The sequence below is a fragment of the Camelina sativa genome, chromosome 4 (assembly GCF_030686135.1).
Source record: "Camelina sativa cultivar CO46 ecotype springtype chromosome 4, ASM3068613v1".
In the NCBI taxonomy this organism is placed as follows: domain Eukaryota; kingdom Viridiplantae; phylum Streptophyta; class Magnoliopsida; order Brassicales; family Brassicaceae; genus Camelina; species Camelina sativa.
Window position 1 is genome coordinate 19,778,678 of NC_141883.1, and position 10,977 is coordinate 19,789,654.

At 35.9% G+C, this 10,977-nt stretch overlaps 1 protein-coding gene and 1 pseudogene across 2 annotated transcripts; both read right to left on the reverse strand.

The window, feature by feature from the left end:
- Nucleotides 1-182: 182 nt before the first annotated feature.
- On the reverse strand, nt 183-4,834 carry LOC147945995 (uncharacterized; annotated as a pseudogene). Its single transcript, XR_015596308.1, has 21 exons — nt 4,521-4,834; nt 4,285-4,376; nt 4,081-4,191; nt 3,737-3,991; nt 3,530-3,624; nt 3,237-3,318; nt 2,958-3,025; nt 2,765-2,880; nt 2,538-2,626; nt 2,392-2,415; nt 2,200-2,287; nt 2,009-2,076; nt 1,807-1,927; nt 1,611-1,696; nt 1,475-1,498; nt 1,289-1,376; nt 1,047-1,113; nt 840-957; nt 625-713; nt 496-519; nt 183-381 (listed from the first exon to the last, which is right to left on the reverse strand). The product of XR_015596308.1 is annotated as an uncharacterized LOC147945995 (transcript).
- A 1,553-nt stretch (nt 4,835-6,387) lies between these two features.
- On the reverse strand, nt 6,388-7,823 carry LOC104780663 (uncharacterized). Its single transcript, XM_010505180.3, has one exon. It carries the CDS (start codon nt 7,545-7,547, stop codon nt 6,660-6,662), a length of 888 nt encoding a protein of 295 aa, XP_010503482.1. The 5' UTR covers nt 7,548-7,823; the 3' UTR covers nt 6,388-6,659.
- Between the last annotated feature and the right edge of the window lie 3,154 nt (nt 7,824-10,977).

Sequence of the window (10,977 nt, forward strand, 5' to 3'; positions counted from 1 at the left end):
CTCTTTTCACTTCGACTGAAATGTCTCTTCGACTAAGTAACTAGCTAAAGTAAAATAATTCCCACAGTTGTTGTTGGTGTTGATATATAATTATGAATTTATATTATAACGATTTTACATTCAAACTTGAGCATATTTTAACGGACGCTCAGACAAAAACCTTAGCTAGAACATAAGAAAACCCGAAGTAATTAATAGTTGCATTGTATCAGAAGTTAAAAACATCAAAAGAGCTTTATCTTCTTCTATCACTTGTCGTCAGAGAAGGTAATCTTCTTACCGCAAGATAAGCCCAATATTGCCTGTGTCATTTTCCTTATGGGTTTGGTATCCAAATCATCTTCTATCATAAGGCTTTCTCGTTGATGATAATCTTCGTTCCTGAAATAAACAAAAACCCTTGTGATCTCTCCATCCATGTTTACCAAAAATTTCACCCCATGTGCTCAATTGATAAAAAAAATATTCATAAGGCAAAAAGTTTAAAAAGCTTACCAAAGCTTCTCTGCAAGGTCGTACCTAATTAACAAAAATATTATCATTAAACTTCTACAATGACATTAATAATACTCTAACAAAGAGAAAAGAGAAACAAATCTTTATAACATGGAAAATCAATTTTACTTGGGTCGGAGAGGGTATGGAGCTATCTCAGCCACGTCAAGAGAAATATAATGAGTCTGCAATCTTTCACGGTGCTTCTTTTGCAGCGCCTACATTATGAAAGATTAAATCAGCTATGGGTACTTTCAAATAACTACTAGTAAATTTGACATCATAAGTATACACTACTTTTCAAATGAATACTTAAATACTTTTCATCATTTTACTACTCTCACCTTCTTTGCTTGGTTAGCAGAAGCAAACTCGACAAAGCCACAACCCACATGCTTACCCCAGCTGTTTACAATAAGCCGAACACTAAAAACTTCTCCAACATCTTTGAAGAAATCGATGCTGTAAAAATAGAAGATAAAATATCAGCCGCCATGAAAAATTTGCTCCAAGAACGAAAGATGAAAGTATATGCATGTGCTCATACTTACATATTTGGTATTTTAATTTTCAAAGGGAGATTGGCAATATAGAGCGTCTTTTTCTTACGGCAACTTCCTGAATTTAAAAAAGCCAAGTTTGTTAGCACGACTCTAAGGAGAAAAAAAAATACTACTTAAATTGCATATCAACAAAACGTAGATTCATCCCTAGAGTAAGTCATATTTCGATTTTGTGGCAACAGTTCTGTTATTACAAGATTCATTTATTTCAAGATAATAAGAAGAGGTACCTCAACAAAATTGGGAGTTTCATCAAGTCCTTCCACTGCTTCATCTTCTTCTATCAGAAGGTTTTCTTGTCGAAGGTAGTCTTCATACCTGGAATATATCAAAAACACTTGTGATCTCTTCATGTATACCAAAAACACCACCCAACGTGCTTTTGATAATAAACTTATGAGGCTTAAATCCCTTACCAAACCTTGTGATCTATGCAATACCTAATTAACAAAAATAATAGAGTTAGTTTTATGTAATGCCATCAAAACTCTAGCAATAAGTTACAACCAGTGTTACAGAAACAAATCTCCCTAACACTGAAAATTTATTTACTTGGGTCGTAGAGAGTATGGAGCTGCCTTAGCCACATCCAGCTGAATCTTGCGATTGAGCAAATATTCACCATCCTTTTCCAGCGCCTACAGTATAAAAGATTTAGTCAGCAATCGTACTTAGAAATAACTACTTATATATTCTTCGTCGTGGTAGTATACACTACTTTTCATCATCACTATTAAACTAATCCCACCTTGTTTGCATCATTAGCGGAAGCAAACTCAACAAAGGCATTGTGAAATAATTGCTTGCCTTTGTGGTTTACAGCAAGTCGAACATGAACAATTGTTGCAACATCTTTGAAGAAATTGATGCTGTAAAAATGGAGGATAGAGTATTTAGTCATGAAAAAACTTGATCCAAGAACGGAAGAGGAGATTAAAGGTGCTACTTACATATCTGATATTTTAGCTTGGTTAGGGAAATGGGAAACACGGAGCGTCTTCTTTCTTACAGCAACTGCCTGAATTCAACAGCCAAGTTTGTTAGAATTGACTCTTAAAGAAAAAAGGACTTTAACTGCATAACAACAAAAAGTAGCCTCATCTAAAAAGATTAATCCCTACTAATAAAGTAGCAGGGGTACCTGAACAAAAATGTGAGTTTCACCAAGTCCTTCCAGTGTCTCATCTTCTACTACCAGACGACTTTCTCTTAAAAGGTAGTCTTCGTACCTGGAATATCAAAAACTCTTGTGATCTCTCCCCATGTACACCAAAAACTTCACCCAGTGTGCTCTTGATAACAAAGTCAAGAGGTAAATAGTTAAATCCCTTACCAAAGCTTCTCTACAAGGTTGTACCTAATTAACAAAAATAATAATAGCGTTAGTCTTCTTCTGTAATGGCATCAGAACTATAGCAATAAGTTACAACCAAAGTAACATTAAAAAATATCCATAACATGGAAAATCAATTTAATTACTTGGATCGTGGAGAGTAGGGAGCTGTCTTAGCCACATCAAGAAAAATCCTATGATCGTGCAAATATTCACCATTCTTCTCTTCCAGCGCCTACAGTATGTATTATGTAAGACTTAATCAGAAATTGTACTTTCAAATAACTACTTGTATATTCTTCATTTTAAGTATACACTTTTCAAATTACATTAATACTATATTTTTTCATCATTACTACAAAACTACTCTCACCGTCTTTGCTACGCAAGGAGAAGCGAACTCAACAAAACCATATCTCACATGCTTACCCTCGGTTTACAATAAGTCGAGCACTAACAACTTCTCCAACATTTTGGAAAAAATTGATGCTGAAAAAAATGGAGGATAAAATATCAGTTTTGGTCCGAGAAGGAAAGTGAGAATTTATAAGGTGTTACGCACTTACATATGTGATAATTTAGTTTGGGGAGAGAGATTGGCAACAAAGAGCGTCTTTCTTATTTTTGCAACTGTCTGAATAAAGTTAACAGCCAAGTGTGTTAGCATGAATATAGAATTGAACCGAATAGGAGAAAAGGAGTTGAATTGCATAACAACAAAAAGTAGACTCATCTAAAAGATTCATCAAGAAAAAGTCATTATTCGACTTAGTGTGACAATTACTAAAATGCTAAGCGTTTCTTCTGAGCCAGCTGTCAAATTTTGAAGTAATAAGAAGAGGTACCTCAACAAAAAAGGGAGGTGTCTTGTCTTCTTCTTCTTCTTTTTCTATCGGAAGGCTTTCTTGTCGAAGGTGGTCTATGTTCCTGGAATAACAAAAACCCTAGTGATCTCTCCATGCATATCAATAACTTCACCTAATGTGGTATTGATAACAAAGAGCAAATAGTTGAATCCCTTACCAAACCTTGTGATATAGGCAATACCTTATTAAAGAAGCTGTTAATATTGTGTAATGGGCATAACAATAAGAAAATAAAAACAAATCTTCATAACATGGGAAATCAATTTATATACTTGGGTCGTGGAGGGTAGGGAGCTGCTATCTCAGCCGCGACAAGAAGAGTAATATTATTACCGCCCCAAAATTTCCCATTCTTATTTTCCTGCGTCTGCATGCAGTAGAGAATCAGCAATGGTACTAGTAGTAATTTTTTGACATCAACAAGTATTAAGTATACATACATAAACTAGGCATTTGAACTATATAAACTAGTCTCTCACCTTCTTTGCTTCGTTAGCAGAAGCAAACTCAATAAAGCCATTGGAAGTACGCTTACCCTCTTGGTTCAAAGTAAGTTGAACACTAACAACTTGTCCAAAATCTTTGAAGAAATACATAATATCTGAAATTCTAAGATCGACAGCGAGATGGTCAACAAAGAGCGTCCTTTTGCTTACTGATGCAACTGATGACTTTAAGAAACCGTGAGTTTCATCAAGTCTTTCCACAGTCTCCTCCTCCTCCTCCTCCTCCTCCTGTTACATATCCAATTCATTTAGGATAACAAAAACAACAAGATGCTTAATTGAACATAATACAAGATTTAGATTTTCAAAAATTATACCTTCACTGGAACTAAATTATTAGTCTGATCAGAATTTGTCTCCAACAACAACTCGACCCTTCCTTCGATCTGCTGCTGGGGACTATCATCAGCAAATACTTTCGTTGTCTCCTGTTACATGAGTGAGTAGATATTATTAGAACAAAGTGTACGTAAAGAACAAGAGCTAGGAATCCGACCAGCTTAATGTTAGGTTGTTGTTACCTTCTCCTTCTCCTCCTCCTCGGATATTTCCTTATGTTTCTTCAGAATCGGTTTGGTCTCCAGAACATCATCATCTTTGAGCTCTCGCTTACCTTAAGAAAAAGAGCAGTAGCAGCAGCAGCAACAAAGGTTAAAAAATCAACAGCAACCTCTTCAGCTGGAGTAGCCCAGACATGTTTATTTATTTATAAAAACATTAGATAAAGAGAGAGCCACCCAGCAGCAGAGACACAAACCCAATAAATTAGCTTTGCCGGCCGAACTGTCCATGGAGAAGATGAAAACAGCTACGTTTATTTTCCGGCAAGAGTTTTTGATGAGGCAGCAATAAGTTTATCGAGAGAGCAGCAATAAAAAAAAATTTAAGAGGTGCTTCCGACCTCGGCGTATTTTTTTTTTTTTTACTCGTTAAGGGTTTTCTCTCTTACTCGTTAAGGGTTTATCGACAGCAGCAATAAAAAAAGTTAAGAGGTGCTTTCGACCAATGATTTTGATTTATTGACTGTTTAGCTGTTTGAAGTTGTATTTGCTTTTTTCTTTCTGATAGGTTATATATACATTCCCCCATTCCCTCCTTATAAAGAAAAAAAGAAAGAAGCTGATAAATAGACCAAGTGTCGAAGAATGAGACAAGGAAGAAACTCTAGTTGCGTGCGAGGGTCCGCGCTATCTAGTATATTCTCGTGAAGCTGTGCTTTGTAGGTCCAAAAGACTAGAGAGAGGCCCAGTTTTATTCATATTGAGTCCGTCGATTATGAATAGCCAACAAATAGGAAAAAAAAAAAGAAGAATAAAAAGTTAATGGAAATTCTGATAATCTAGAGGGTGAGAGTAACTTGATTTTCAGTTTTTAGCTTAGTTGATGCCTACAGCTTTTATTTTAAATAATGTTACTAATTATTTTTGTTAATAATCAAAATCTTTTTATAAATGATCCCTATATATATATATGCAAGTTTACAACCACAAGAGGTCCAAAGAAAAAAAACAAATCTTACTCGTAAAGTAAAACAAAGAGATTATAGAAAAAAGAAAAAGAATTTATAAAAGAAAAAATGTCTAGCTAACCATACTTAATTTGACCCCTAAATTAAACTATTTTATCATACATTTAATGGTTTACAATTGAAGACTTGCAGCTAATTGAAAACATATACTGAGGTTGTTCTAAACGGCTATTTTTGTTGCTTCATTTGTACTCATGAATTGTGTCATTGTCATTTAGGTTTGATTTATTTGATAAGTTTTTTCATTTCTTCTGTTATCAGGAGATAGTAAAATTAGCTTCTTAATAACTTAGCCATACATTTGGAATTTGGTACACCGCTGAACGTTATGAATCTGACGTTTTCGTTTTTGTCAATCTGGAACTGATGTTACAGATAAACACTGGTCCATGTGGCATTTCCTTTATTGCATAGATGATATAGATGTCCCCCACGTATATCATTAGATATTGCACTTTTACCGCAAGTGTAGACTTGTAGGCTTGTAGCCTGTAGTACATTCAAAACTGTAGTACAACATTCATTCTTCACCCTCTCTTTTTTTCTTTGTTTTCTTTTGCTCGGACATATCACGTTTCTATTGGCTCGTTACTTTGTTTTATTCCTTTGTTTCATCAAAATGTGCGTGCCGACGAAAGAAAACAAAAAAATTTGAGTTCCACAGAAATGCCTCTTCGAGACTTCGAGTAAGTAACTAGCTAAAGTAAAGTAATTAAGTACATAAAAAAGAGAGAGACTATTTCCACATTTCTTGTCGTTCATAGAAAATCTTGAGTTCATATATTGAATGGTGAATTATAACGTTGAAATAGTTAAGATAATTGAGCGTTTAACTTAGTTATATAATACTAATCGATAAAATCTATGTACCGCTTCAATCATATAACATTGTTTCAAAGCCGGTACGGTCAGATATATTTGAAGCGATTAAGACAGTAGGTTTCAACGTTTTGGACCACTTTTGGATTTTGCATGGTTGGACGATGGATCACTCGATTGACTCGGACCGTGTAATTGCCGACCGTCCTCGCCGTGAAATCTGACAAAAAAGCATCTAATATACGTGGCAAACGCACCGACGACAAAACGCATTAAATACTTACAATTTTTTTTCCTTCATTAATTATCTTTAAACAACAAGCTCGAATTTAGCATCACAAAATTAAAGCGTTAAGAAAGAAAGAAAGGTGGATTTTTACAAGAACTCTAAGCAAAATATATTATAAGAAACAAACAGAACAAAAGACTTGTAAGTTAAGGAATTAGTTGTCCGAATCCCATGTTTTATGTTTCGTGGAGATCATAGTAATCTAACACGATCGAGACCGTTCGTCGTCGATGGTGTACTACTATAGTTGACTGACGGTGTCAAAGGCACAAAGCGGCCTTAACGTCGAGCCTCCAAGCAAAACCACCACCGTCCATTCTCCATACGTCGCAAGGCACCGTGAGTGTAGAGCCTCTCTCGCGATTTTGACACGTGTGGTGTAGTTTCACTTTGCATGTGAATCCAGGAGACGTTAGCATCGGCCTCTCCCTCATCACCAACTGTACGATCACGTGAAAACTATCGCCGCTAGTTATCTCAGGTGAACCTTCTTCCACCGGAATGTTATCCCTAGCCATTTTCCGATAAGCGTCGTTCGTCCACGTGACTCTCCCCGAACCGTCGGATATGAAACCAGGACACGTGTCTCTCACAAGATTCATCTTCCTCTCTTCATCTGACCTCCCTAGGCCGTAACCGTCAATCCAAGCGTCCGTTACACGCTCCACCGTCATACACGACGAAATCACCACCGTCCTCCGCACAACCTCCTCCTTTTGATAAGCCGGAGTAAACATCCCGCCGCCGTCGCTGAAACTCAACCATAATGGACCCTGCCGCTTCTGCTTCTCCACCGCCATCAGATCCGTAAACGCAGGTTTCTCCGGTAACAGAGAAAGAGTCACCGCATTAGCACCGCCGTGAGTAACGGATTTCTCCGATGTCTTCCGCCGGGTGCACCTTTTAGCGTTACTACCACCGTTCTCCTTACTCTGATGACATTTCCTCTTTCTTCTACCAGCTCTAAAAGAAACGTCTGAGCTTCCACTGCCGCTATCTCCGCTGGATACAGGCTTTACTCCGCCGTCACTGGCTGGTTTAGGAGCAATGGGACGAAAACGAAGCATGATACGATCTGCTTTGGAAAGATCGTACGGTCCAGAGCCAATGGCGTACCTAGCTATGCAACACCCTCCCCTACCGTCCATTTTTATCTCTCTCTATCACTCTTGAGATATTTGTGTAAAGATATGTTTGAGAATAAGCTTCTCTACTTGAGCTGAGGAACACTTAGCAGAGATGGTAAGGGCTTTATAACGTCTGTGAGGACACGTATCGGAGTCTACACGCGTTATGATTTGGACACGTGTCGTAGCCTGCACGTTTGTGGTTGTGTTTGGTCTAGAAGACGCTAATGAGGGTTTTGGGGTGCACATGTAAAGTTATTCTCTTTTTTTTTTGCCTAAGTTATTCTCCCAACTCTAACCATATATTACTTAGTTTTACCTTAAAATGAAAAGGAAAAAAAAGAGTAAATTTTATATATATGCATTGCATTCTTAGCTTTCTATAGTGGAGGTGAAAGGGTTTGGAATTTGGATATGCTTTGAGCTAATGATCGTTTCTCTTCTTATACCTCGAACAAAAAATTATATAAGAAGATCTTCATAATCACGATAAAAAACGAAAAGGATATTTAGTGTTGAAAATTCTTTGGAGAACAAGCGGGCTATGCAACCGCTTAGTACCACCAAAATTTGAATGCTTGTTTGAGTTTGTTCATCCATTAATTCTGGAGGAAGCTAAGGCCAAATTTTTACTAAAAATACTGTTATTATTTAACATTTTTAGTCTAAAAATCAATAATTGATGTTAAGATATGTACTCTATCAATAACATATATCTATAGCCAAAATGAAAGGACGTGGTGGGTGTGAATGTGATAGTCTAAATATTTGTCTGATGAATCCGTTCGACTAAAAATTACATGTCTTGTATACTTGAAAAAAGAAAGAAATCTGTTGTAATAACAGTACTTACTATACGGATATCATTACATCAAAGTATGTTGCTAATGCAAGAAAAAAAAACATAATTCTTCTTGTATATATATTTATTTTTTCATTTAGGATCGATTTTTTTTTAAACCTCTATACTTGCAGATTGTTTGATGGATGCATAATTATAATGTAAATAACAAAACTGGAGTATTCATAATTAGTCTTAGAGGTATTGGTCACTTGAACTAAGATAAAGACAGATTGTATAAGGTTACGTCTGCGTAAAGGGGGAATCAAAAGTTATCCATTTATTATGGAAGACAGTCGTCTTTTGTTTTGTTATTAATAATTTTGTATTAACAATACAATTAATAGGTAATTGCCATAAGGCAGATTCTTTAGGTTGGTATTTCACAAAAACAGGTAAGTATAGGATTAAGTCAGATACAATATAGTGCGACATGGCAATTACCTATTAATTATATTGTTAATATAAAAACATGCTCTTGGTTATGGAGTAGATATCACCTCTCTCCAAGCCAGAGTTTGGGAGACAAATATTTACCAAAAACTCAACATTTTATGTGGCAACTATTGTTAGTAGGGGTGGACGTTCGGTTTTTCGGTTTGGTTTTGGTTCGGTTTTTTCGGTTTACGGTTTTTTTGGTTTTATAAAAATTGAACCATATAGAAACCATATGTAATTTGGTTTGGTTACGGTTCGGTTTTTTCGGTTTATGGTTTTTTCGCTTTTACCAAAAATGAAACCATATAAAAACCATACATATAACGGTTTGGTTTGGTTTCGGATTGGTCCCGGTTTTTAACGGTTATTCCATACTTTAAAAAATAGATAGTTGATACATAACTAAAAAATAAGCATAAAAGTAAAACCTAAACATAATTCAAAAAAATAGAATCTTAATATAGTTTTGTAAACCCAAATACTTAACTGAAATTTAAATTTTTAAAAAGTAGAGGCTATTGAAAAAAAAAACCAGAAAAAAACCAAAATAAAACTTGGAGATCAATAACTATAAGCCCAATAAAGAAAAAAATTACTGATATTATTATACAATAGAAATTTATAAGTTGAAAAACTTATTATATCTGATTATCCTAAAGTTTTATAAAAAACCAAAAAAACCATTCGGTTTTACGGTTTTTAACCAGACCAAACCTAAACCAAATGGTTAATTAAAATAAAAACCATTCGGTTTGGTTTGGTTTGGTTTTTTGGATTTCGGTTTTTTTGCCCACCCCTAATTGTTAGGATGCTTTCGATATCGGCAAATTTAAGCTGATATGGTATTGCTTTTGACTCCAGTTGTGCTTGGTGTGGCGTCGATGAGGAAACAATTAATCATACGATTTTTGTTTGTCTACCTACCCGGCAGGGCATGGGCGTTATCTCAAGTACCGGTTGGTCCAAACTCCTTTCTAACGGAGTTCGTTAACGAAAACGTGGATTATTTTTGGGCCCTACAAATCCGGGTTTCTCGGTCTCGGCGTTCTCTTGGCTTATGTGGTATATCTAGAAGGCAAAGAATGCAAGGATTTTCGAAAACAAGATAGAGCAGCCTGATGAGGTTGTCCGACTAGCGGAAGACGAGGCGACGACATGGCAGCATGCTCAGATAGAGGGTGAAGATGAGGATCTACCCTTATCCCCGCTTGTTCCCACCCATTGGTTACAAGTGGCCGCAGCTCCCATTTCCACTATTTTTTGGGCTATTGGTGTTTTGTAGATAGCTCTTGGAAAGAGGACAAACAATTTACAGGTGCAGGATGATTTTGTACGCTTCTTCAGGATTCGTCGCCGACTATGGGAGCCACTAAGTTCCAGCATAGTCTTTCCACCTTGCATGTTGAAGTAGAAGCTTTCATCTGGGCTATGCGGTGCATGATAGGACATGACTATAGGGAAGTGGTTTTGTTTACAGACTGCTCAGATTTGGTGAAGATTGTGTCTTCTCCTTCGGACTGGCCAGCTTTCTCGGCGTACCTCGACGATATCAAGATCAACAGGGATAAATTTTCTTCTTTCTCTCTATCTTTTATCACTAGAAATGCAAATGTAAGTACGAATTTTTTGGCACGCCAAGTGCTTACTTCTTCGCATAATGTCTTGTATGTAAAAAATTCCCATCAAATTAGGTTGTATGAACTAATTTTTTGTTGAAAAAAAAATACAATTAAATCTTATTGGCTAATAGTTAATAAATACATAATTCTTTTTTCATGAATAATGAATTGGTTCGATGAACATGTTTATATATATGTTATATTATTAAAATGTAAGGTTCTTTCAATATATCATATGGGTATTTTAAGTTTGAGAAACTGTATATTTCTAAGGAGCAATGCTCATGGTTTTCGGTATACCAACCAGAATACAAAGAAAAAAAAATATAAAAGATAGTTAATTTGGAAAGTTGCATGTAATTATTACAACATTATATTTTGATCCTGTGGATGTTGGTGCAGAGATCGGCTACATATATGTTACTTAGTGCAGAGATCAGCTTGATGAGCATTTTGATCCTATGGATGTTGCTTTGATAGAGGCCATTCCCTTGAGTAGTTTTCGGAGGGCAGATTACTTAGGGTAGCACTTTACAAAGTCTGCCAAATATAT

What these genes read in the sequence shown, in the direction of transcription:
- LOC104780663 (XM_010505180.3), bottom strand. Translation starts at nt 7,547, where the DNA reads ATGGACGGTAGGGGAGGGTGTTGCATAGCTAGGTACGCCATTGGCTCT.